The sequence below is a fragment of the Mus musculus genome, chromosome 7 (genome assembly GCF_000001635.26).
Source record: "Mus musculus strain C57BL/6J chromosome 7, GRCm38.p6 C57BL/6J".
In the NCBI taxonomy this organism is placed as follows: Eukaryota; Metazoa; Chordata; class Mammalia; order Rodentia; family Muridae; genus Mus; species Mus musculus.
Window position 1 is genome coordinate 123139484 of NC_000073.6, and position 27902 is coordinate 123167385.

General features: G+C 40.0%; 1 protein-coding gene across 16 annotated transcripts in view; it reads left to right on the forward strand.

The window, feature by feature from the left end:
- The window catches only part of Tnrc6a (trinucleotide repeat containing 6a), a 164196-nt gene that overhangs the window by 108383 nt on the left and 27911 nt on the right, over positions 1–27902 (forward strand). For 13 of the 16 annotated variants that reach the window (XM_011241757.1, XM_017322202.1, XM_011241760.1 and 10 more), the window contains exons 3-5: positions 4267–4354; positions 12681–12702; positions 23011–23394. In XM_011241757.1, coding sequence (XP_011240059.1) covers positions 4267–4354; positions 12681–12702; positions 23011–23394 — 494 coding nt within the window. The remainder of the gene's footprint in view (positions 1–4266; positions 4355–12680; positions 12703–23010; positions 23395–27902) is intronic. The other 3 variants (XM_006507708.2, XM_017322205.2, XM_017322206.2) reach the window with 2 other exon arrangements.

Sequence of the window (27902 nt, forward strand, 5' to 3'; positions counted from 1 at the left end):
AAAGCAGGTGGATCTCTGTGAGTTTGAGGCCAGTCTGGTCTACAGGATAGGCTGGGAATAGTACTGTTTGTGAATGTACAGCTTGTGTTTTTCCTTCTCTGTGTTAGGGACTTTCCTTGCAGTGAGTAAACAGATCAGCTCCTTTTCATTGTGTTTGGTATGAGCAGCCATTCTTTATTGACGGGTCTTCAGGTGTTTGTGTTCCGCTCCCTTGAGAGAGACTTGGAGTGAATTCTCATATACACACACCGTATGGTCTAGTGCTTTACTGCTGTACGTCACACCCTCAAGGATGGTGTGGTGGGTTAGAATAAATATCCATCTGTTTGTCTGTCTGGATTAACTTGCTGTATTTCATACTTTCCAAAAGGTTTTATGCTTTCATGTTTTTTTTTTTTTTTGTTACTGTGTTTACTATGTGTGCATGTGTATGTCACAATATACACAGAAATCAATACACATTTCTTTCCTTTCACCACCTGGTCCTGGGGATCAAACTCAAGTTGTCAGTCAGGTTTGGTGGTAGGCACGTTTATCTGAGGAGCCATTTCACTAGCTTGTCTCTTAGTTTTTAAAACCTATCCAACTGTTCAAGTTTACACTTTACAGTATTGTGGTGGTTTGAATACACTTGGCCCAGGAGTGGCACTATTAGGAGGTGTTTCCTTGTCAGAGGAAGTGTGTCACTGTGGGGGTGGGCTTTGAAACCCTCCTTCTAGCCACGTGGGAGATGGAGCCTCCTGTTTGCCTTCAGAACAAGATTAAGAACTCTTAGGTCTTCCAGCTCCATGGCTGCCTGGACACTGCCATGCTTTCTGCCTGAATGATACTGAACTGAACCGCAGAACCAGTAAGCCAGCTTCAGTTAAATGTTGGTATCTCTTTACAGCAATGGAAACCCTAAGACAACTATTTATTAGCTATGGTCTAGTTTTTCCCTTATCATCCCATTAACATTCATGGGAGAAAAACATGAAATAAATAAATTTATTTATTTCCCTTACTCCTTTCTTCCCTCTATCCCTCCCTCCCTTCCTGTTTCTCCTTCCTCCCTTCCTCCCTCCCTCTTTCTTTCTTTCTTTCTTTCTTTCTTTCTTTCTTTCTTTCTTTCTTTCTTTCTCTTTCTTGACAAGGTTTCTCTATGTAGCCCTGGTTGTCTTGGAACTCACTCTGTAGATCAGACTGGCCTCAAACTCTCTAAGATCCACCTGCTTTTCTGCCTCCTGAGTACTGGGATTAAGGGCTTGTGCCACTACCGCTCGGCCAAAAAAAAAAAAAAAAAAGTAAAGAGTGACGTTTGTTTGTTTGTTTGTTTGTTTGTTGACTTCTGGAGTGGGATGAGTAGAAAGGTGCCGTAGCACAAGGATCTTCACAAGGGTCAGAGAACCATCTGCAGGAATCAGTTCTCTCCTTTCACTGGGTCCTGAGGATGGAATTCATGTTGTCAGGGTTGGTGGCAGGCAGCTTATACACTGACTCATATTGCTGTCCCCTGAAAGTTTATTTATGATCCCCATTGCTGCTTAGCAGCATACACATAAAATAAATACTAAAAAAAAATTACATGGAGAATCTAGCTTATATACAACATCTACATTTTGAGTATGGGTAATAGACATAACAAATGTATAGAACTAGGTGACTCCAGAGCATTTCTGTCTTCTACAAAGTTCCCTCTGGGCACTCAAAGGCTTTCAGTTGTACAGACGATAAGTAAAAATATTAAGTTCTCATTGGAGAGCCCCAGAAGGGGAGCCCATCCGGTTCCTGTTAAGCAGCTTGTAGATTTATAGAACTATAGCTTTGAAATATCTTGCCACTGGCCTTGAAGGGAACAGTAGCTAAAATTTTGGTATATGTAAAAACCTAGAAAAAGATGGACGGGTGAGCCTAGAAAAAAGATGGATGAGTGGGTGAATAGAGTGAGTGAGTCTATGTGGTAGACGGTTATGACAGTGTTGAAGAACCACTTCCCTGTCTTTTGGATGTCAGCCCCTGTTACATTTCAAGATATCTAGCATGTGTTTTAAGTACTAAGGATGCTTGGTAACTTTACAAAACTAGCCCTAAAATAAAGTTTGAGAAATTTTAGAGAAAGGAGAAAATTCAGCAAAGAACAAGCCTGTAGTTAACTGGAGACCACAAAGAACAAATGCTAATAAGACTGATACTTTGACACAAGTAGGGTAGACAGAATTTTTGGGTGCCACTGAGAACCATTGTATTAAATCTTTCCTCCTTATCCCAGCATTGGGAAATACTGTGAAGTAAGCATGCTTCTTCATGCTAGAGGAGCCTACTGTGTAGCATAAGCTAGTGTCAAACTTGTGATCCTTTTGCCTGTGCATGCTGGTGTTTGTCACACCTGGCTGTATCTCAGTTCTAGCATGGTGACAAGGAGGCTGAAGAAAGTCAAGGAATTTGAGCTTTTGCATTGTCCCTGGATTAAGAGGGACATGCCTTTATTGCCTTTGTGCCTACTACCCACTCTGCTACTCTTTTTTTTGGGGGGTGGGGGTTGAGACAGGGTTTCTCTGTGTAGCCCTGGCTGTCCTGGAGCCAGACCAGGCTGGCCTCGAACCCAGAAATTCGCCTGCCTCTGCCTCCCAAGTGCTGGGATTAAAGGCGTGGCGTGCGCCACCACCGCCCAGCTCACTCTGCTACTCTTGTACACTGGTCATCTTGGCCTTGGACTATGGCAAGGTCCTTGCACAGAATATAAGAAAGTATATTCATAATACATTTGGCATGAATTTGTCATTTCAATTGTGTATAATGCCACTCATTTGTATTTTCTTAGTATGCTTAATGTCCCTCATTTTTTTCCATCAGAAGAGCCAGGTTTAAGTTCTCTGCAGTACATTATAGCCTCCTCCAGTTTCGTACATACTTGCCTATCTTTCTGGTTTTATCTGGTTTCATCCTCACTGCCATTCAGCCTTAACTAGTGGTTCTGCTTCCCTCTGACTGTCCCTTTGGGTTCTCTGTTGTTTGTAGTGTGTCCTGCAGAGAGCTTATTCAGAGCAGAGTTGCAGATTATTTTTATGTATGATGGTTTTCTTCAATATGTAGAATAGTTACTCACTGCTATCATCAAACTTAGACTTGAGGCTGACTAATGTGGGAACCCAGAGTTTCCTCAACATGTTCCTAGAGTTCTTTTCTCAGTACTCTGCTTGAATGACAGGACTGATCCAGAGCACCACGGGAATGGACAGGCCTCACTTGAATGATGGATGGAGAACCAGTAGCCTCTGTTAAGGAGAGCTGTGCACTCAGGGAAAAGACCTTCCTTTGGAAGTTTTAGTTTCCTTAGAGAGCATTGTTTTGGTTTTAATTTGGTTTTCAGACTAAATGCTTCCTGTAACCATGTAGGCAGGAAAGGCTTCGAGATGAGAATGAATCTGGCTTTTCTATCCCTTATTGCCCCCCGCCCCGCCCCCGCGATTTCTTTCTGTTCTGCTTGAGGGGTGGTAGGTAAATTTTCCTAAGACTCGTGTGTTTATTACCAGATAAGACTCCTTTTGTTGTAGTTCACTAATTAGTTTTGAATACTTGTTGCTTTCTCCCTGAATTTCAGGAGGTAGAGGGAGAAAGAGGAGGTAGTTGACCTAATCCTGACAAGCCGTTCTTTCTGTTGGCAACTTTGATATTTCAAAAATTTAAATAAACTTATAACATGCATTATAACTTATAACATTGCAAAGAAAGAATAGGTTGAGATTATTATGATTCTGAAATAATATTACCTATTTATGATTAATTTGTACTCAAAAAGTATCTATGGCTGGGTATATAGTATATAGTTCAGTGATGAATTTCTTGACTAAAGTGCAGATCTCTGGGTTTGATCCAGTATCATAAACTGTGTGCACATGCACACATGAGTGGGGGGGGGCAGGGGCACAGAAGTATAGCAGTCCATCAGCATTTGCTGCTATGTGACCATTGGGCCCCTTAGCAAAGTGACCACAACTTACCATGTATTTACATTCTAGAATTGGAAGGAACCTGCAGCTTTTCATGTAAAACTACCAGTTTTTCATTGCCTTACATGATATGACATAAGATGAAAGCTCTTACCTGCAAAGGGAAGCTCTGTTAATTAAAAGGCAGTTAGTTGTACTACATGATAGCTGTGTGGCTAGGTTGCAAGTTGTGTTGAATAAAGACAGAGCTGCTCTTTCAAAAGTGAAAATGAATATGCAACTTTATTTTTATTTCTAAATCCATTTTGGGAAAGTTAATTGCAACTGTGTGGTTCAGGGATTTAGTGCAAGAAGAAGAACAGTTGATGGAAGAAAAGAAAAAGAAAAAAGACGACAAGAAAAAGAAGGAAGCTGCTCAAAAGAAGGTAGTATATGATAAACTTTGTTAAGCAGTTTGAACATAGAATACAAGGAAATTATGACTTTGTTAAAGCATCTCAATTAAGTTTGTTAACTTCATTGAAGAGTCATTTTAATATTTAATGTCTTTGAATGTGCATATATGTTTGCTAAATATGTAATTCAATGCATAATCTTGCCCATACTGAGTTTTTCAAAGGTAAGTACATCTCATGGGGTTTATCTTTCAATTAGTGATTCTTATGTATTTCATTATGATTTTATAAGTGGGGAGAACACAGAAGCTTAATGGCTATGAAGATAGAGAGGGTTTTAATGCCTTACTTGTTCACACAACCTTAAGATGACGTGACCATCAATTTTATTTAGCCTTCTTGGGCATCAGTTTCTTTACTTTTTATAAAACAAGTGTTGAGTTAAATGAGGTAATAAAATACATGTGCAAAGTAGGAAATAAACTATATTTAAGCAAATCGTATTTAAACAAGTTTTGACACGAAAAGAATAAAAGTTCCCTTTAATTTAATGCCTGTGCTGAGTTTCTAAATTTTCACTTTAAATGAAGTCACTTTAAAGCGAGCCCTAAGGTGTTTATTAGAAAAGACTCTGTGTAGACTACAGGATAAGAAACTAGAGCCACAGCAAGCATGCAAAGGCCAATGACCACATACCTGCCACTCAGTCTTCTCTGTCAAATTCTCAAGGACCTTAAAATGTTCCAAAAGATCCAATAAACCACTGTGTATTTTAGTGAAAAAGTACTGCTGTGCTCTTTAAATATGTATCTTAGGTAAGGCATCGTGCCCATCATTCAGCCCAGACCCAAAAGGCAGAATGCATGAAGCATGTTGCTATGGGAAGCTGTGAAGCACAGAGGAAGAAGATACTTTAGCCTGAGATGGAGCCTGAGATGAGAAGGATAGGACATTTTTTCAGAATAGAAATGAGTCAGGTGATTAAGGAGCAGGAAGTACCCCAGGCATTCAGAACTAGGAATTTGTAGCCTATATATATTAAAATGTTGAGGCTTTGGGGGTGGGGTGTGGGGAGGGGTATCAGGAGATAGCTGTGAGGCAGTTAGTGATCTAGTGGGTAGGTCTCTTCTTGAGACTTTGAGTGTTTGTATTTCCCTCAGGAAACCGTTGCATTAGATGGGAGAGAGTGAAGTACTGATTTCAGGGACTGTTGACCCTAGAATTTGCTTATTTAGTAGCTATGAAGATAGATCATCCTAGCTTGACTTTCAGATTCCATTGAGTGATTAAATATATTTGGGAGCTGTTACTTTGCTTCGAGAGTACAGAAAAAGAAGTGATAAGTTAATTAGTTCTGGGTGTGCTAAACTTCGTGCACCTTGGGAGAAGTAATAGAGTACAGAGCCATTTGGAGAACTGACTGTAAGGAGAGATAGTAGGTGACACTGTCACCTGTCAGTCCAATCTGGCCACCCTTAGGGGAACCTGGAAGAAATACATAGGTCTGCATTATAGGTGTTTGGCTAGGGCTCTAGTATAGAGTCTAGTGTTGGCTGATGCCTTGAGACTCCAGAGGCTTTTTTATGTTGGATGGTCTTTGCAGTTTGGTCCATCTTTTTTTGGTAATAATGAAAGAGTTGTGTCCTCAAGTTAAGGTTGGGAAAAACTTACTGTACTCTTGGGCCGTGGTGCTATTTGCCCATAAACTAGAGACTGGTGAGAAGGCTAGTTGGTGTGCTTAATGTAGAATCTGGTTTGGCTAGTGTTTTCTATTCCTGTACAAACATCGTGACCAAGAAGCAAGTTGGGGAGCTTACACTTCCACATTGCTGTTTATCATCAAAGGAAGTCAGGACTGGAACTTAAGCAGGTCAAGAAGCAGAAGCTGATGCAAAGGCCATGGAGGGATGTTGCTTACTGGCTTGCTTCTCCTGGCTTGCTCAGCTTGCTTTCTTATAGAACCTAAGACTACCAGCTCAGGGATGGCACCTCCCACAATGGGTCCTCCCAACCTTGATCACTAATTGAGAAGATGCCTTACAGCTGGATCTCATGGAGGCATTTCCTCAAGGGAGGCTCCTTTCTTAGTGATAACTCCAGCCTGTGTCAAGTTGACACATAAAACCAGCCAGTACATTGCCTTAGGGCTTGTTGGTCCTAAGGAGTTCAAGATTTAGCTTGTAAGTTATAGTACAGCATATCTGGGAAAGAGCCTAAGGTAATATTTAAGAATATGTGTTTGGACTTTGAGGAGACTCTGCAAAAGGAAGATGCTTAGAAGAATTTTAAGTCAGCATATAGAAATATAGAAATATAGAAATAACAACTCAGTTGTGAAAGTTGTTCTTCGCCTCCTTCACAGTCAACTGTTTAAATCACCAAGTCAGTAAGGTGCCTCCTTATGTATACATACGTCTACATGGAGTGCATGACCGGTGTCTGCTTGTTATTTGTCTTTGTCAGATCTGCAGGGACAGCTTTTCATTTTTTCCCACTCCTTCCCTGCCTCCGTTAGTGGCTCCAGGCTCAGTCTCATCATAGCCCACAAGAACCACCCACCAGGTGTTGAAAGAAAAACGGCTTGCTTTTTCCAGATCTTCCACATGGCTACGGTATTGCTATGTATCCTGTCAATCCACTAAACAGTCTAAAGGATGTTAAAAACCCTTAATAATTGTTAAATTTAATTGTCCAGACTGACAGTGTAAATACAGCTTCTCCAAATTGTAGAAAACCAGCTTATAATTGAATTTGAATGCAACCTGTTGGCAAAATAAGGACAGCTGGTATTTCCATACACTGCTACCAAATAGTTCCGTAAAAAAAGAAAACTCACAGATTGGCCCATATGAAAGACCATGAGTCACAAACTGTTAAGACAAGGTTTGTGGAGCTTTCTTTTGTTTTCTGTAGGAGCCAGCAAGTATATCCACTCTAGGAGACATGAGTCAGGTGGGCAGGACCATTTACATGAGAGTTTGAGCGTAAGTTCATCACAACCCGCCTGCTCTGTCTGTGTATGGACGGTGCACTTGCCCTTCTGAAGATGTGAGCAGCTATCTGTGCTGGTCTCTTTGTGTTCAGTGTAAAGGCTGATGTTGCTTTCATCATGGCAGCAGATTCAGAAGTAAAGTTGAAACCTCATTCTCTCATTGGGTGTCTATTCACAGCTCTACCTCAGCACTCTGTTTTCCATGCACAGTGTTATCTCACACTTCTTTATTTTTTACCATATATAGGGGAACTTTTAAATTGCGAAATCATTCATAAGGAACATTTTATAATGTGATATAAAGTGTAGGTTCTCATGCTACGAATATAGAAAACATGTAGACTTAACTCCCTATCAGCACGTGTGCTTTTGAAATCTAACTTTATGCCATGAGCTATTTTCTGCTTCAAATAAAAAACCAAATAACACAATTGATTTGTTTAAATGCTAGATATTAAACTCAGAGTGTTGAGCATGCTAATAAGCTAGCTCTGCACTGAACCAGGTTCCTGTGCCTCTCCCTCTTGATAGCGTCTTAGGCATCATCAAAACTCATTGCAGTAGTTTAACAATAACAGGTCTTTATTTTGCTATTTAAGCATCTGTTCAAATATTTAGTCTTTCTCTAAGAAATTTTATATAAAAATTAGGTACTTTTTAAAAAAATAGTATTTTCCACCCTAGTAAATGATTATGATAGTGAGGTAATAACTTCATTTTAAACATTTTTCTGTTCTAAAAACCTTATCCTAATAAGCTGGCCATGTATGTGCAATACTTTTTATATGATGAAGAATCTTCTGTTCTTAGACCTAAAAAAATAGTTTGATAGAGCACAGACATATAGCTTCAACCTGAGAGAGGGGAGAGGGGAGATTAGCAGGAATTTCCCCTCAGGTTCCAGTTTTGTAAGAAAACTTTCTTTTTAAAGATTTTTTAAAAAAATGTATATAAATAAATACTGTAGCTATCTTCGGACATACTAGAAGAGGGCATTGAATCCCACTACAGATGGTTGTTTGCCACCATGTGGTTGCTGGGAATTGAACTCAGGACCTCTGGAAGATCAGTCAATGCTCTTAATTGTTGAGCCATCTCTCCAGCCCATGAGAAAACTTTCAAAAGGGATCTTAAGGGAGGAGCAGTAAAGACCAGGGAGGTTGAGAAATAGGTTAATTATGAGGATGACGTAGACCATCTTTCACTTAACCATGTGACGTAGTACCTAGAAAGTATGTGGTAGTGAAGTGTTGGCACAGCCATGATACAAACTGGAATTTTCTGTTAAGATAGATTTCAACAGTCATGCTAGTTTAGGTGTTGCTGTTATTGTTTGAATTGAAAGGTTTTTATGGATGTAAGTTACTAAAGCCTGAGAGATTTGGGCTGTAGAAATGTTCTGACGGGCTGGTGAGATGGCTCAGTGGGTCAGAGCACCCGACTGCTCTTCCGAAGGTCAGGAGTTCAAATCCCAGCAACCACATGGTGGCTCACAACCATCCATAACGAGATCTGACGCCCTCTTCTGGAGTGTCTGAGGACAGCTACCGTGTACTTACATATAGTAAATAAATAAATATTTAAAAAAAAAGAAAAGAAAATAACTTTAAAAAAAAAAAAGAAATGTTCTGACTTCTTCCCTCCCTTAGATCTGAGTCTTATCAGAGCGTTTTTCTGAAACATGGGCAACTGAGGAGGTGATTATCCAGGGCAGTGAGATGATCTTCTTACAGCTCTCTCCTCCCACACACCTTCCTCTTCCCTTAGCATTCACCAGACCAGGGTTCTAGACTAGGTACCATTTGCTAACTCAAAGGAAAGACTTTTGTATAGTTGTTATCTCAGTTTAAATAAGTGAGTTGAACTAAATTAATTCTTTATTCCTTGTGTCTTAGTTACTTTTCTATGTGAAGAGACACTGACAAAGGCAACTTGTAGAAGGGTTTATTGGAGCTCACAGTTCCAGATGACCACCATGGTGGGAAGAATTGTAGCCTAGAGTCAGGCATGGCATTGGGGCAATAGCTGAGAGCTTACATTTTGATCAAGCATGAGGCACAGAGAGTTAACTGTGACTGGTGTGGGCTTTTGAAACCTTAAAGCTCATACCTAAGATACACTTCCTCCAAGGTCCCACCTCCTAATCCTTCCCATCAACCAACTAGGACCAGCTATTTGAACGTTAGAGCCTGTAGGAGTCATTCGAACCACCGTATTATAATATCCGGAAGGCGTTGTAGGGTCAGTCAGGAAGGAGGAAGACAGCCGAGCATGAGGAGCAGCTCGTTTCCACATGTGAGATAGAGCCGAGAGCAGTGGGAACACATGACCTGCTGACCGCTCCCCACTCTTCTCTGCCTTCCTCTGAGCCAGCTGGGGTCCTGAGCTTACAGGGCTATACTTGACCACATTTTGCAGATGAGGAAGGAAGTTACCTAATTTAGAAAAGTTAACTAATTTGACAAAGGTCACACATTGTCAAAAATAAAGCTGGGATTCAGAACTTGAACTCTAAAAACTTGCATAGACACTTACAGAGGTAGGGCAGGTACTGCAGAACTGTTAGGAGTGAAACACCCTTTGTCCTGTCTGCTATTATCTGACATCTCCACTTGTAGAATTGTTTTAAAGATTGTTTGAAGGTGAAAAAATGTTAAATATTAAAATATTTGAGATACCAACTGTTTACTTCTATGCTTGATTTGCTAGAACTCTGTAATTGTCTTACGTAGGACACCTGACTTTTAATAGTCTATATTCTCCTCATACCCCAATTTGTCATGTTTTATTATTTAATCCTTACAATAGCTCTGAAATATGAGCACGATAGTTTCATCTCAGTTAGTACAGGAGCAGCCAGCCTACATAGTGAGGTCCTGCTTCAGAAACAAAAGAAGACATTAAGGACGATTTTTAATATTTATGTAATTTAGTAGAGGCCAAATATTGCTGTATTTTCTTTTAAAAATATTTATTTTATGTATGTGAATACTTTGTCACTCTCATAACACCAGAAGATGGCATAGGATCCCATTACTGATGATTATGAGCCATCATGTTGTTAGGAATTGAACTTAGGAATTTAACTGCTGAGCCATCTCTCTAGCCCCAAATATTGCTGTTTTAACACACAATCCATACAAAATAGTATTAATGAAGTAGTTTTTATTCTTTGAAAAATACTCAATATTAGAAATCTGGTATATATTTTTCAGATCTCCATTTAAACTGGCCTCAGTTCGGTGACCAGAAATTATAGTATGACTATTGGCTACAATTTGGGCCAGTCGAGGTAATTACTATTAAAATACTGGGCCCACTTGGAAATTCTCATAATAATTTAATTATACTGCATTCTTGGACCAGCCTACAGAAGCCTGCTTTAAGAAGCAAAAGTCTGCCACTTCCATTTCCTCCTCATCAATTGTAATGAGTGCTGGATTTCTATCATATTCATTCCTTCACCGTGTTAGGTCAGTGTTCATCAGAATACTGGGTGAGGCTGGCCATTGTTCTAGAACAGTTGGTCTCAAACCCGTTTAGGGATCAAATGACTCTTTCAGTGGGGTCATCTGTGGCCATCGGAAAACACAGCACACAGACTTACATGATGATTCATAACTAGCAAAATTAGTTATAAAAAAGCAATGAAAATAATTTTATAGTTGGGGATTACCACAACATAAGGGTCATAATACTAGGGAGGTTGAAAACCACTCTTCTAGAACATCATAAAACTGCTTTCTCAACCCCCAACACCGTCATCCAAAGCCTAGAAAAGTATCACTGTATGCTTCTGGTTTTCATGATGTCATAATTTCTATGACTTGGAGTTATTCTTTCTTTGAAAGAGATCTGTAGGGTTTGGAGGGAGGGCCTTACAAGTTAATTCCTATGCTGAGTCTCAGGCTTCATGAGATTTCTTAGCATAACAAGGTACTTCTAACACTTCACAGAGCTAAGTTCTAAGTATTATGTTTTTTCTATAATCTGATTTTCAACATTATAGCTAGGTGGTGTTATTGAACTCCTTTAAATATCAGCACTCGGGAGGCAGAGGCAGGTGATTCTCTGTGTTCAAGGCCAACCTGGTCTACAGAGCTAGTTCGAGGACAGCCAGGGCTGCACACAGAAACCCTGTCTTAAAAAAACAAAATAAAACAAAATGACTGACTTTCCCCTAAAATAAGTAACTGTTGTCTAGCTTGTTGACAGGTCTTTTAGCATTACCTCTCCATCACTGTTTCTCTTTTAATTTTGATCATAAAATATAAGATGGGCCTCCATTATTTTGTGTATCTCTAATGCTCTAAAACTGGACAAAGCATCATCGTGAAAGCTGAACATTTGGGGTGGCTTCAAAAATAGAATAATTGTTGTACTTTTAGTATGTATTATATGATATAACTTAATATGGAATTTTTGATACCTTAATAGTTTTATTTGATTAAGCACAATGAATTACCATGCCCTGAAAAAAGCTTTGTCTTAATTTAGAAATAATTCTTATTCAGTTATTATTATTCTGCCTTTTCCGGTCAGCCTGAACGTTCTTGAGTACTTTACATTCAGGTCTCCACACCGTGATTCGGATGAGAAGGTGATTTTGCTTGGAGTCCTCTCTTGCTGGTTGTTTTTAATTATATATATTTTTTAACTTTTTGTGGAGGCCCTTGCAGTTTGAGCTGCTCACCTAAGTCAGCCCCACTGTCCTCCAGCTTTCTTCTCATGTTTGGTGTCAGAGAGCTAGTAAGCACAGGCCTTGGAAAGTGGGTTCATCAGCTAACCTTGCTGCCCGTTAGTCATTTTCCTTACATGTGTCAAAAACAAGTGAGTTTGAAGCTTTTCCACATAACAGATACTGAAAAGTTGACTATATTAACTAAACCATCAACTTGATCTCCAGAAATTAAATTTGTTACAAATTTGGCCAGAGTGATTATGTGTAACTTTTCTTACAGAAAGTGTAACTCTGATCATTTGAAGCCATTCAAACTTGCAAAATTTGTTACAAAGCTATTTTTGCAAAGGTGATAATTATAAAATCATTTAAAATATACATGAGAAACATGTTATATTCCTTCCCATTTAGAAAATTATAAGCCACCATAAAATGTTTTCTATGCTTTATTATCTAAAGAATTAGTACAGAAATTTTTATTAGTAAACATAATATCAAGAACAATGGGGCACATCTGTAGGAAAAGAATGCTTGCATGTCTTTTCCTGTATAGTTCATCTAGATGATAATTTCTTTAATAAATGTATATCTTATATAATAGTGATATGAACATTTTATCATAACAACTCATTTCTTTCAGTTTCATATTTACATTGTTTTTTGTTTGTTTGTTTTCATTTTAGGCCACTGAACAAAAAATCAAAGGTACGTTGTTTAAAGCTATTCTTTTTTTTTTCCTTTAAAATCAAGTTGTTTATGTGCATTTTTATTCACCTTCAGGATGGGAGAAAAATGTGTGAAGGAAACTGGGGTGGTGGAACAGGCTGTGTCAGTGAGGTCACGCTGATGTCTTCTTTGAGCTTTTTATGGTGTGCGTCACCACATGGAGAAGATGCTGTCCTAAGGCTGTCTTTTGAGTAGATCCCACTTTCTCATGCTGTCCAGTGTGAGTCTTGAGCACACGCCTTCACTTCAGGCTTCCATTCTAAACTCTTACACAGGGGTGCTGTCACTTAGTTTCTGCCTGCTTCACTCCTTGTTCTCTGTTGTATAAAGGATAGTAGTAACTCTATTTCTGCATTATCACTTAAATAATACATTGCTAACTCTGGGGTCATTGAGCCAGGTTACCGAAGCACCCTGGATTGAAGATTTAGAGATTAATCCCTTGCAAATCCTGAGTCAAGAGTCCTTCAGCTTCTGCCTGACTACTTAGTAGTCAAAGTTGTACAGCTCAGAGACTGAGCTTACTCAGCTCCAGCATACCAAGTTGGGCTTTTAGCTGTATCAGAAGTGTGCTCTCAGCATCTCATTAGTATGTGTATTCACAGTACAACCTATGGTTATGTAATTCACTTCATACTAGTTACGGCAACATCTATTAGATTCTCTTGTATAAGAGTATATAAGAATAGTTAACCTTTATTTCACTGAAGAACGGTTTTACATGAATCTAAGGAAAAACAGAGAGAGGAATTTGAAGGTGTAATTTGATTTATTTACAGTTTGACCAGAGCTGGAGACCAGTCTCTCTCTACTTTATCCATACCAGTGTTATAATTTATTGGAAAGATTCAGCATCCAGGAAACTATGCATATATAGACTTAACTGTGAGTACAGGTTACAAACCACATGGGAAAGAGAGTCATCGGCACAGCTTCAGGGCTCCCATAAGTGTCCTGTCCTTACTCAACCTGCTATTTTCTGGAGAAATTATAATCCCTGGTTCGGGGAGTTAAGTCAGATCCGAATTTAACCACAAGAACCCATGGAAAAGTATTGAGCATGGCAGCATGCTATTACAGTCTCAGTACTGGGGAGATGGATGGACACAGAAAGATTCCTGGAGTTTGATAGCCAGCCAGTCAGGCCAAATTTGTGAGCTCCAGGCCACTGTGAGACTAAAGAAGATGGATGACATTCCTGAAGATGTCACACAAAGTGGTTTTTTTTTGGGCTTTACACATGCACTCACACACCAGCAGACAGGCTCACTGAATGCATGCATAAAAAAAGAAACTGTAATTCATAAGACTCCTATTATATAGTGGAAACTGGAGGCACACTTAAACAGAATACAATACAATGTAGTTTGATTGAGTAAGTTGTCCTTAAGCACACAGGAGTGCTATTTCACCTCTGTTTAAGGAACGAAGCCTTAGCCAGGCGGTGGTGGCACACACCTTTAATCCCAGCACTTGGGAGGCACAGTCAGGTGGATTTCTGAGTTTGAGGCCAGCCTGGTCTACAGAGTGAGTTCCAGGACAGCCAGGACGATACAGAGAAACCCTGTCTCGAAAAAACAAAACAAACAAAAAAGGGAACGAAGCCTTAAACAGTCGATTAGAGAGAGTTGAGGCTGAAGAAACAGTTGGGAATCAGGTCAAGGGAGCTTTACGAACTTATGTAAATGTTGTATGTTCATATATGAGCATACTAAGGAGCTTTGATTTTTATAGGCAACTAGGAGCCACTAATGAAGAGCTTATGCAAAGGAATGGCACGGTTTATTTGTTTTGACACAGGTTTATTTGTTTATTGTTTGCCTCTGTATCTCAGACTAGAATGGAACTAGGATCTCTGATAGTAGGCATGTGCTGCCATATCCAGCATTTTCCATATTTGTAGCTGTTAACCTCTGTTCATTGAAAACTGGCTGAAACATGAGTAGAGATTTAAAAGTGCTAAGACAGAAACATTTCTGGACAGAGGAGGCAGGTAGATAGAACAGGTAGTAAAAATGGAACATTTCTTTCTGAGTATAGGCCTAGATAGTGATCCTGGAGTAGCAAGACCAGAGAGGGAAGAGAAAGAGTACATACAGGGTAGAGACGTTAGATGCTAGACTAGTAGCTGCTGGGCTACCATATGTTGGCGCACATTTTTAGTCCTGGAGATAGAAACAAGAAGACCTCTGAGATAAGGCCAGCTTTTGGTCTAAATAGTGAGCTTGAGGCCAGCCAGGGCTACATTGGGAGACCCTGTGGTCAGAAGAGGAGTTGAAAGCGAGATTGTGACTGAATTAGGATCACTGTGATGCAGCGTATACACAGCAGCTTAAAACTTTACCTGCACTTAGTCCAGTGGTTGGGAGTTGTTTTTCCTTATTTTGTTTTGTTTTTGGTTTTTTACTTGTTTTGGTTTTTTATCTTCTGGTCTTTCAGGGTCCTTTCAATCTGACCTCTTATGCTCCAGCCAACCCACAATTTTACACTTGTACACCACTTGTTCTTCCTAGTCTTTCCTGTTAGTTTTTGAGCATGGCCGTCGTCCTTCAGCCTGATTTCCAGTAGGCTGCTCTAAGTTCTTGCTCTCTACCCTCTCCAGGCTTTCAGCATTTATTACATTTGTAACCTTGAACACTTGATTACATCCTGTCTTAGACTGTTGATCCACGAATGTTTCCTTCTCGGTGTGATCTTTGAGTACCTACTGTTTAATATCTTTTCCAGACATCAATCATTTTATTTGCTTGCTTACACTACCTCCTGGTTTTTAGATCTTCGGAGCAGCCTGAGCATGTTCAACTGACTGTAGGAAGTTGCTTGAGTTGCAGTGTGATGTTTCCTTCTGTTTCACTTCACCCTTCATTTACTGGCCGCTCCCTTCACAACTGCTCCCCGTTATTTTATTTATGAACATGTATTTCATTTTATGCTGGGTATGTGTCTGTTAATGTTTATGGTTTGAGGTTTATAGTGGGTAGAAATGACAGATTGGAGCATTGGATTGCCAGGTTTGGCCTGTGTTGAATTGTTCTGATGCAGTACGTTGAGTCAAGTGACACACCCATCACACTGGGTGGTGTATCTTGTTTTGTTTTGCTTTGAGTTTTGGTAGCAACAGAACCTGAATCCACCTTCCATTCTGTTTTAGTGGCAATTCAGTATTAACTAGAGTCAAAAGATGTCGTAAGTTTCAAGACTTAATTCATTCAGCTTGAGTAACTGTAACTTTGTGCCCTTTAATCCACTGCTGCTTATCTCTGTTCCTAGTGATAACTAGTCAGTTCTGGGGAGTGTGGGGCTTCGTTTGTTTTGACAGTGTTGGGAACTGTGCAAAGGGCCTTACATATGCTAAGCAAGTATTTTATCATCTGGCTAGATAGAGCTAAAGTCTCTATTACTATTATTATTTTTAAAATTCTACATTTAAGTGAGCCAATGTAGTAGTTTGGTTTATTTCACTTAGCATAGTCTTCAGGTTTCTCTCTCATTCCCAATGTCAAGATACCCTTTTTGATTCTGAAGAACCTTCTGGAGTGTGTGTGTGTGTGTGTGTGTGTGTGTGTCTGTTTGTCTCTCTCTCTTTCTGTGTATCTATATCTGAGTGTGTGTCTCTACGATGTCTCCCCATCATCTACGTGTGTGCACATAGTTTCTTTATCTACTGGGACATTCAGGTTTTGACACATCTTTAGAGTCTGTACCATCCTATAAGGTCCTTGAAAGTGTTCCATTCTTCTCTTTGGGGTGTGTATCTGAGGAGATGATGCTAGGTCATATGAAACCGTTTGCATTTCTGGAGGCATTGTTAGCTCTTCAATTTCTCAATGATCAAACCTCCTATTGAACAAACTTCAAGAACTTAAGTGACTTCATAGAGCTTCAGAGTAGAAAACTGAGACGTAAGAAAGCTGTGGCTTCAAGCATGTAGTGTAGTATAGATGATTGAGATCGTTGGGTGTACTTAAAAGGCTGTTCACAGCTGATCTGGCACCCCAGAGAACCTGGTACCTATGCTTTCCGGTGCATGCCCATAGCTCATTCTGTCACACTGGCAAGTTAGTCACCAGGAGAGTTAGAGTGGTGTTGAGGTTGGTCTGACTTACTCAGTGTGCCACCATGGTTCTGGATTGTGAGCTGATCTGGAGGCCAGTGTGTGCTGATGTTTGAACTGAACAGAGATGATTGCTTATTAAGGACCTCCTAATGGGGGCTGGAGAGGTGGCTCAGTGGTTAAGAGTTCACTTCCCAGCAATCACAAGGTAGTGCACAACCACCTGTAATGGGATCTGATGTCCTCTTCTGATGTATCTGAAGACAATGACAGTGTACTCATACATACAATAAATAATTCTTTTAAAAAAAAAAAAGAGCCTCTTAATGCCAGATTCTTTTCTTCCTGTGAGAGCTGTCTTTGAGTTGTGTGACAAATAAGATTTATAGCTCTTGCTAACAAGATGGGAAAATAGCAGCCAACTTTCACGGAAAATAGTTAAGAAAACAATTTTGTTTGGTTAATAGAGTCATCATTTTTCCTTTCCTATTATTAAAAGAGGATTTACATGCAAAAGATTAGATTAATGTACACAGTAAATTCACAGAAAATGCTAAGGACCCCATTTTGCTTTAAGAACATAGCCACCAGTAAATTGTTTAAATTGATGAAAATGAAAGATTATGTGTTTCAATATGTGTAGTGATTCTGAAAAGGACCAAGGAAACAGGAGGTAGTAGAAAAACAGCTTAGCAGTGAGCTGTAATCAATAACCGGGTTCAGAAATTAGGAAGAGAAGATAGTTTGGGGGTGTGTATGGGAGTATCCCAAAGTTGTGTGTCCTGAGCTGAGAGTCTGAGAATCTACAAAAACAATAAATCAGGGCTTCGGTTTGAAAATGAACAATAAAGGAAACTTCTCTTTTAATCTTGAGAAAAGAATTAGATGAATTAGTAAGAGTATCAGATAACATCACTTATAAGTCCTCCAAAAAGACAGTACACACTAAAACATTTCATCTGTATTTAACACTGTACAGATTTGAGCCCTTTAATTCTAATCACAGTAGTACCCACATCTCCAAAGTGGATCTTGATGAGACCCTGCTCTGCTGTGTCCTATGAAAGTGCTAGAGGATGGCTGGAGGCTGAGAGCTTTGAGTCATTGCTAAAGATGGTGACTGGGGTTGACTGTCATCTTTGCAATCTTTATTTCTGTGGTTTTGGGCAAGTCTTTTTTTTTTTTTTTTAGACAGGATTTCTCTGTATTGCCCTGGCTGTCCTAGAACTCACTCTGTAGACCAGGCTGGCCTTGAACTCAGAAATCCGCCTATCTCTGCCTCCTGTGCTGGGATTAAAGGCATGCGCCACCATGCCCAGCTCTTGGGCAAGTTTCTTAAGTAGAATTCATTTTCCAGCATCCATACCAGTACTCAGAGGGGAGATAACCCAGCCCATGTCTGTGTTGCAGAATGAAATGGGCTGTGAATTGGAAGCTCTGGGGCTTGCAGGCAGAATGTAGAGTAGGTATTGTATACTCAACTATGTGGGTAGAAAATTTGATTTTTCAGAGAGAACACTTTGAGATAAAATCTACCTGTTCCTGTCAGAAGTGAACAGAGAGCTTGGTTTGTTTTCCTTCATTTCTTCATTAATGTTAACTTATTGAGCCCACATTCATGTCTTATTTTAACAGGCAGACATACTTTTTAAAGTGTTTAATCCATTATTAACCATCCCTCTATTGTTAGGTTTTTTTTACTCTGAAGGACATTTGTTTTGAGATGACCCTGATTTTACCTTTTAGGTCTGCTGTTTACCATACTCTGCCTGAGCGGCTTTATTCTGTGTCTCTGTCACTTTATCTGTAAAATGGAAATACCTCAGTGGTATAGAATTATGACGAAGAGATAACACACACATTGCCTGGCATCCAGGTGAAACAGAACACTTACATTTGTGTTTCTACCACTCTGGTTTTGCAATATCCTGGCCACCTTTCGTGCTTTGAGATAACATGCTAGGAGTTTCTACAGAGCTTCAGGGTCTTCTTATCCAGGTAGTGATTTGCTTTTTCCTTCCATTAAAATAGAGCCCAATGGAGTAAAGGGAAAATAACATACATTGTGTTTACCTTAAGACATGAGTTGTATCATCTTTGAAACTTGGATGTGGGGGGCGGGTATCAGAGTGGATTGGAGAGATGGTTAGGATGCCGACTGCTCTTACAGAGGTCTGGAATTAATTTTCCAGTACCCATACTGCCTGAAACTCCAGCTCCACGTGATCTGATATCCTCTACTGGCCTTCGGAGCCATGTATCACACACACAAACACAAAGTCAAAAAATACACTTTTCAGATTGGTAGGTTAAAGTTGGAGTTTCCTCACTTTCACTAATAGTTACTGAGCTGGTTATTGATGATTTTCCCTTTTTTTCTTTTTTTTTTTTTTTTTTTTTTTTTTTTTTTTTTTCCAATCCAAGGATTTCTCTGTGTCGCCCTGGCTGTCCTGGAACTCACTTTGTAAACCAGGCTGGCCTCGAACTCAGAAATCCGCCTGCCTCTGCCTCCCAAGTGCTGGAATTAAAGGCATGCACCACCACTGCCCAGCTGCAGATTTGCCCATTCTTGTTTGCTTGTGTAGCTTTGAATTTTTGTTAATAATTCAAATGAGCTAGCTGTATTTGCTTATTATTGTCTAGTTGGTATTTGTTGTATTTCCTACATTATAAAGATTTATAGTCTGAGAAGTCTTGATATTCTGTATCAAGAACCAAACCATGTTTGAAGTCATTCCAGAGATGGGGATTAGGAGCACCAGGCACACATACCCAGAAAAGGGAAATATATGCTCAGAGAGAAACATAGAATCAGATAGCTTTTATAACATTAGCTTGGACTTCTAATTCTAAGTAAGCTAAGTGCTTATGGTCAATGTTTTCTTAAATTAGGCTTCATTGAACAGTGGCATTTTAAGTTTTTCTTTTTAATTTCTGATTTTATACATATATATAATAAAATGTGATTATATCAAGTAACCCCTATTTCCCTCTAACTCCCCCTATGTTGACCCTCAGCATACATCTCAACATCATGTCTTCTTTTTTGATAACCAAGTCCAGTTCTTTTCCCAACAAGTGTCTAGTGCCAATGGCTCCTCAGTTAGGGCTGGTTCCTGGAGCTCTGTCATCTAGTCCATATATGACAGAATGCCTAAATTATATGAAGGTCTGTGCGGAAGTGATAGTTGCTGTGAGTTCATGGTTGTGATAACCTTCTATGTCCAGAGGACAGGATTTCACAGCACCACTCCCCACCTTAAAGTTAGTACCACTGTCAACTTTTTTTCAGTGTTTTTTTTTCTTTCTTCAATTCATATATGATTTGATATTATGATGTTCAGCTTATGAAAAATTTTAGCTTTGCATAAATTTTCTTTTATTATTATGAAATACCTTTCATCCTGGATATCCATAAAATGTATTTCAAATCACAGTTTCTCCTTATTATTGTGTGAGATGCACAATAATAGGTAACATCATGTTACCTATTGGGAGCATTATGTTAAGAGAGAAAAAATGCTTAACGCAAATTATTACTAAAAGAAAAGGATGAGCCTGGAGAGATGGCTCCATGGTTAAGAGCTCCTGAACCTGGTTTAGTTTGCAGCACCCACAAAGCAGCTCACAGCCATCTGAAACTCTAGTTCCAGGGAATCTAACTCATGCACTCATACATTCATGCTGGCAAACACTTAAACATATAAAACAAAAAAATATTTTTTGAAGGATGAAAATGATGGGGCCAGTGAGATGGCTTGTAGCAAACCTGACAAGCTAAAGTTGGTTGGTCCTCACAGTCCACACAGTCACCTGGCTCTGACTCTGAAAGTTGTCCTCTGCCCCAACAAGTGCTTCCACACAAAAACACACTGTCTTAGTCAGAGTTGCTATTGCTGTCATGAAACACCATGGCCAAAGGCACCTTGAAAAGGAAAGGGTTTATTGTACTCACAGTTGAATACCATCAAAAGCAGTAAAGGTAGGAACTTAAGTAGGCCAGGAACCTGAAGTTAGCGGCTGGTGCACAGGTGCCATGAAGGAACGCTGCTTCCTGGGTTGATCCCCATGCCTTACCCAGCTTAATTTCTAACGAAATCCAGGATAATCAAGTTAGGAATGGTGCCACCCACAGTGGGCTGGGCCCTCTCCCATCAGCCTACAGCCCAGTTTCATGGAGGTATTTTCTCAAGACTCACTGCTTTGACTCTTAACTTGTGTCAAATTGACATGAAATTAGTCAACATACACAGTAAATAAATACAGTAATAATAAAGAGTGAAAGAGTTCCAAACAAGAGAGAATGGCAGTTTTTACTGTAAGTTCTGTTGACTATAGTTTGCTTGAGTACTGTTAAAATAAATAAATAAATGAATGAATAAATAGATAGTCACACTGAAATAAAAACTAGGGTTATATGTAGAAACTATTAATGTGTGAGATAACTCAGGAAATTGGTTTTGATTGTTGAGTGACAGGCAGCCTGGAGCTGACCATGTAGGAGGAAGATGGATTGAATACTCTAAAAACACAGTGACTAAAACCTCAGTCACAGCGTTTTCCAGTAGAAGCACCTGATAAATAGCTCTCTTGTTAAAACAGTAGCATCTATTTACTGTGCTTACAGTATGTTGGGTGATGCTTTATAAAAGAGAAATAAACAAGAGCTTTCTTAGTCCAGCTCAGGGTCTTTAACTACTAGGTTAGAGCTCTTAAGACTTTACCAGGATTTTCTCAAGTATTCTCTCCAGTCCCAGAGTTCTGTTTTGTTCTGTAGTGGACTATTGGACTATTGCAGGTGCAGTAGTATACAAGTCATTACAGAGCAGCCAGTACTTAAACAGGTTCTGTGTTTTGTAATAACTATCGTCTTTGACACTAGGAAGTCTTAACAAAGGAGACAGTGGGATTGGGCTTGAGTTGAAACCAGTTCTCAGACACCATGCCAGTTGTTGTTTCAGAGATTTTCAGAGATGAGGTCTATTCTTCGTACTTTCATCAGATTATTTACAGATATTCACGCTGAACAGTCATATTTATTTGTCACTTTCCAGTTACACATGCACCAGACAAGTAGTTTCTTAGGTTTGTCTAAGGTGTTGTCCACCTAATTCCTCTTTCTTGGCAGGTGCACAGGTTCTAATCTGTTACCTGCATTTATTATCTATTCTAAGCTAGTCCTTTGCTCAGACATTATATTTACCAATGGAAAACTGTTAACACTGCCCTTTTATATGGAAATGAAGTGTTTTCCACCTGTATCTTCTAAAAACTTAAAATAGGGATTAAGCCTAACATGGTTGCATCCATTAATAAGCCCTATACTTTAGGATGATGAGGCAGGAAGACTGTACTTTTGAGGCAACCTGAGTTATATAATGGATGATTGGAGCAACCCAGGTTACACAGTGAAATCATGTCTCCGATGATAAAATAGAAAACAAAATGCAGACTCACCTGGAGGCCTGGGTTAGATTGCCAGCCCCTTGGTGGCTAACAGCCCTCTAGTAACTCTTGGGGCTAGTAAAATTTGGAGCTAGTAACTCTAGCCCCAAGGGCTCCAGTGCCTGTATTCCACTGGCACTCTGCACATGGAGTGTACAGAGGATATACTTGGAAGCAGAACACCCATGCAGATGCTTAATTTTTAAAAATCAAGAATATAAAAATAAGGTGAAACAAGAATAGTTAGAGAATTGAAAGTTCCTTTAGGATCGTGGCTCTCAACCTTCCTAATGTTCTGACCCTTTATTACAGTTCCTCTGTTGTGGCGATCCTCAGCGTAAAATTATTTTGTTGCTACTTCTTAACTGTAATTTTGCTACTGTTATGAATTCTAATGTCTGATGGGTAGCCCATAGTTGAGAACCCCTGTTTTAGGCCATCAGTCAGTTGCCCCATTTGTTCTTTTCCTGTATATTTTAAGTAGCAAATATTTGCTCTCTGGCCAGGTGTAATATGGTAAAGAGAGATGACCATGAGCGTCATCCTGGTCGGAATGGCCACCATTGTGGATACTTTAGTAGCTTGTTTGGGGAGTTTGACTCCAGGTAGTGGTGTCTCTTCAGAAACTTGCATGTCTGAATGAGGGTGTTCTGAAGCCTAAAGCTTCTGTTCAGGTTGTTTTCTTAGTGCTTTTGAGTTTGAAGGTAAAGTACACTTCACTGGGTAATCTTTGTCCAACTCTGTTTTGTTTTGTTTTGTTTTGTTTTGTTTTGTTTTGTTGGAATTAGTGCCAGAACAGATAAAGCCCAGTGTAAGCCAGCCTCAGCCTGCCAACTCTGATAACGGCACTTCCACAGCAACCAGCACTAATAATAATGCCAAGCGAGCTACAGCCAGCAATCAGCAGCCGCCGCCACCGCAGCAGCAGCAGCCGCAGCAAGAGCAGCAGCAGCAGCAGCCACAAGCCTTGCCTCGGTATCCACGTGAAGTACCTCCACGATTTCGCCACCAGGAACACAAACAGCTTCTGAAGAGGGGTCAGCATTTTCCTGTCATAGCAGCAAACTTGGGATCTGCTGTTAAGGTGTTAAACAGCCAATCAGAAAGCAGTGCTGTAACAAATCAACAGCCACAAAATAACGGAGAGGTGCAGAACAGCAAGAGCCAGTCAGGTGAGTGAAGACAGTTCTGACAGAACTCACTGGCAGTGAGGGAATGTTGTCATCTATAGTTTGTGGTGTTAGGTTTCCTGTAGCAAGAGCTGGGCTTTGATTTTAGAATCCTGAATAGGGAGCTTGAAAGGAGACTCCTTTACTGTCAGGTTCATTCCTGTCTGTCTTAGAAAGTGAGCATCAGAATTGCTTTTGTCTTCTTTCAGGTCCCATACTTTAAGAAGTTGGTAGTTCAAATCGAACCCTCCCCACTCCTTGTGTTACTCAGTTACATACATTTATTCCTCAACTACCCTACACAAGGGTAGTTATCATCTTTATCCCTGACCATCCCTGGTATCTAGTCACTTGCTGCCTGAATGCTCCTTTATGTATACCAAGCACTAGTCTTTGTCGTAAGATATAGTATGATATTTCACAGCTAGTAAATAGCTCATTTTGGATTCAAGTCCATGATTCCAGAGCCATGCTCATAAACACCATGGTGCTCTCTAGCAGCTCATTGGCTATGATAGGAAAGGGACGGGAAGACATTTCTAAGCTAGGTCTCCAGAGCAGCACATTTTAGGACACAGATGTACTTCTTCTGCTCCTAAGTCCTTTACTACCTGTGTGAAGTTGATCAAGAAACTAATTCATGAGACCTTCCTTTTGTTTTTAATTGTTTTGTTTTAAGAGTCTATCTCACCTTGGAACTCTAGGTGGCTTTGAACCCTTGACAAATTTACCTGCCTCAGCTTCTCAAGTGCTGGGATTAATACCCCCATACCCATCAGGGATCTTCTTTCTTAATTTATAATACAGGTACCAGGATCCTACCTTGTAAGGGTGCTTTGAAGTCTAAATTGTATGAGATATTAAAACAGTCAGCTCAGTGCCTGATGTTTAAATGCTGAATAAATTTTCTTATCCCTACATGTTAGTTAGATTTTCTATTGAGGCAATGAAATATCAAAAAGCAAGTTGGGGGTTAGAGGTTTATTTTGTTTTTTTTGGTTTATACTTCCTTCCATATTGCTGGTCATTATTGAAGTAAGTCAGGGCAGGAACCTGGAGGCAGCAGCTGATGCTAAGGCCATGGAAGAATGCTGCTTACTGACTTGCTCCTTATGGCTTGCTCAGTCTGCTTTCTTATAGAACCCAGGACCACTTGCCCAGGGATGGCCCCACCTATGGTGGACCGTGGTCTCTCCCATCAATCACTAATTAAGAAAATGCCACTTTAAGTGGATCTTATGGAGGCATTTTCTCAGTTGATTTTCCTTCCTTTCAGATAACTTAGCTTGTGTCAGGTTGACATAAGACTAGCCAGCACACACTAACATTTACTCAAAGACCTATTCTTTTCAAAATGAGTTTAACATTGAACATAGGCCAGGTTATATGGAATTAAGAAGTTGAATTTCATTTGGGAAGCCAGGTTGGAAAACAGTATATTACTTAGCAGCGTAAGCAATTTGTTAGTAAAGTATTACTTATCCATCAAATGCCTGGACACCTATGTTGAGTCAGGGCTGATGGTATATGATAAACAGACAGTGACATGACATAGTATATTTATGAAATTTTATGTATGTCTCTTCCATTTGGGAAAAGAACAAACAAAGCTATTTTTAAAATGGAAACAACAGTAGTGCAATAAGAGTAGTATATTTCAAAAATAAGTATGGGACTGGAGAGATGGCTCGCTCAGTAAAGTGCCTACTATGCAAGCATGAGGGCTGAGTTCAGGTGTTCTGCACCCCTTTGTAGTCTTAGGGAAGATAAAGTAAGGGGCTTGTTGACAAGCCACAGTCTAGGCAAAAAAAAACCCCCAAAACCCAAGAATGAAGACACCCAGCATCAGCCTCTGATCTCCATACACATGTACAGGCATGTACACAAAATGAGTGTAAGTTAGAGGAATCAAGTTTTGGATTTTTTGTTTGTTTGTTTCGAGACAGGGTTTTTCTGTGTAGCCCTGGCTGTCCTGGAACGAGGAATCAAGTTCTATAGATGTGCATTCCAATGAAAAGTTCTCAGGTGTGAACATAGGCAAAAGCCTCCAACAAAAGTGAGGAAGAAGAGCCTCTGCCTGTGTCTAGAAGAGCGTAGCAAGCAGGGGGCCACATTTATTTGGAGACATTATATCCTAAAGCCATTAGGGAATGCAGACGATGAAACTGAAACACTGAGGAACAAGATTGGTACTTTTGTCTTTATAGGCTTATTTTTTAAACCTTTTAAAAATATGTGTGCTTGTGATCTTGCATGAGTATATATGTAAGCCTAGTGGCCTGAGTCAGTCTCAGGAACTGAGACCACAGAGTTGTTTGACCTCTGGCATTCAGGTACACCCCCCCAGCCCCACCCCCATCCCCACACGCTGCAACGCAGTAAATACAGATTTCAGACTGCTTCTTTATACTCTAAAGGCAGGGCAGATCCTGCTCTTGCTCAAATAGACTGAGTTGGGAGACTCTAGTGGAGGTGACAATAGTGAACCCTGACAGAATACTGTTATGGCCAAAGTGTTCTGACCTCTTATTTATCCATGAGACACAATCCATAGTACAGTTAAAAGACTAGAGCAGTGAATGTCCTTCCTTTCCAGTCCAAGGGCTGAAGCATTCTTAGTCGACTTGCTATGGTTTTTTATTTCTATTAACATGCGTGCACACGTCATTATGATTAAGCCATTTGAAAGTGAGGTGCTGAACCTCATGGCACTTCATGTTCAGTGCCCTGAGACAGCTTTTTTGTTTTTTAAGATGTAAGTATTTACTATGTACACAGTGTTCTGTCTGGTCTCTGGCTCATTTGTAGCTAAGTATGACCTTGATCCTCTTCTCCACTACCTTCCTCAACTGCTAGGGTTATAGACTTTTATTACCACACCCACGTTCTGCAGTGCTGGGCACTGAATCCAGGGCTTCCTATATGCTAGGCAAGCAAGCACTCCAGTGACTATGGTTTTTCTAATGTTGATCATTTTGTGTCCTTGTTATTTTCTTATTTGTGGATTATAATTTGTCAGGCAGTCCTCTCAGCACAGGATTGAGTAGGTTTATTGATATGTATTCCTGTCTTTTTCATGTTGCAGTAGGAGTACTTTGTGTTACTCATAGTTAAACTTTATTATTTTCAATGTGAGTAGTTTCGTTGTAGATGTAGATGCCTAGTGTCTTTTTCTTATCCCTGCCTTATGGAATTGCCAGCACATGCATGCAGAGACACATGCAGTAATCCAAGGTGGTGATCGTGATGCAGACTAGCTGCCCTAGCTGGCGGGGGGGGGGGGGGGGCAGGGGGGGAGGTGGTGCTTTTGCTTTCTTGGACACAGGGAAGAATAAAGGCAAAGGCATAGGTCTTAGAACACAGTGTGGTTAGATGTCTTGTGCTTATTAAAAAGACCAAGTGTCTTCCCAACATTCACATCATGGGGTTCAAAAATGCCTGTGACTCCCAACTACGGAGAATCCAGTGCCCTTTTCTGGCTTTTAGGAACACATACACCCCACACACATACAGACATATATACATGTCATGGGACAATCACACAAATATATAGATATATGTGTAAATAAAATAATATTTTAAAAATGAGAAAAATACCAAGTTAAGGAAAATTATTAAAGAAGTTTTATGCTTCACCCCATGTTTTCTAGAAGGAGGCATCCTAGGGGTATGAGTATTTATTACAATAGTAAAGACTCGTTACACTAGCTGTGATGTGTTTTTCATGTGGGTGATGAGATAAGTGAAAACGTGTTTGGGAGAAGAGTAGAAGGATGATAATCACGGGTGTACATCATTAATGATGGTAGTGCCTTACATGGACCAGGTACAGCTAGCTCCTGGAGTTCATCATTTAATTCTTCTAGCAGTTCCTGCTATCTAGATAAGGAAACTAAGGCAGACAAAGAAACAAGGGCTTGTCTTTGATCTCAGAGACTGTGTAAGTGGTATAAAATGTCTCTTGGTTTGTTGTTTGTTTTGTTTTGAGACAGGCAGGGTCTTTCTACATAGCCTTGGCTGTTCTGAAACTCAGTGTTGCTCTAGAACCCACAGAAATCCACCTGCCTCTGCCTCCCAAGTGCTGTGATTGGAATTCTCACCTGCTGACAGCAGTTACTAAATGCTTTTCTTGAGTAGTTAATGGTTAATTGAACAACCAAGTTTATTAGAAGGTTACCCTCGCTCTTCTTTTGCTAGATATCGTGGCACGTGGTTGTAGTCATAATCTCAGCAATCCTGTGGCTAATGATGAAAGATTGTTCACAAATTCAGGACCAGCGTGGGCTACACAGAGAGACGCCGTCGCAAAAATCAAAGGACCGGGGATAAAGCGCAGGGTTAAAAGACTTGCCAAGCATGAGAAGGGTTCAGTCCCTGGCACGCCCAACCCCCAAATGAAAATAACATGACTTCGTTTCACAGGTTCTTGTCCTCTAGCGTCTATGAAGCATCCGGGCTTGAGGCCTTTTGTTGCTAGTATGTCAGTCCTTTTTTTCTTTTTTTTGCTACTT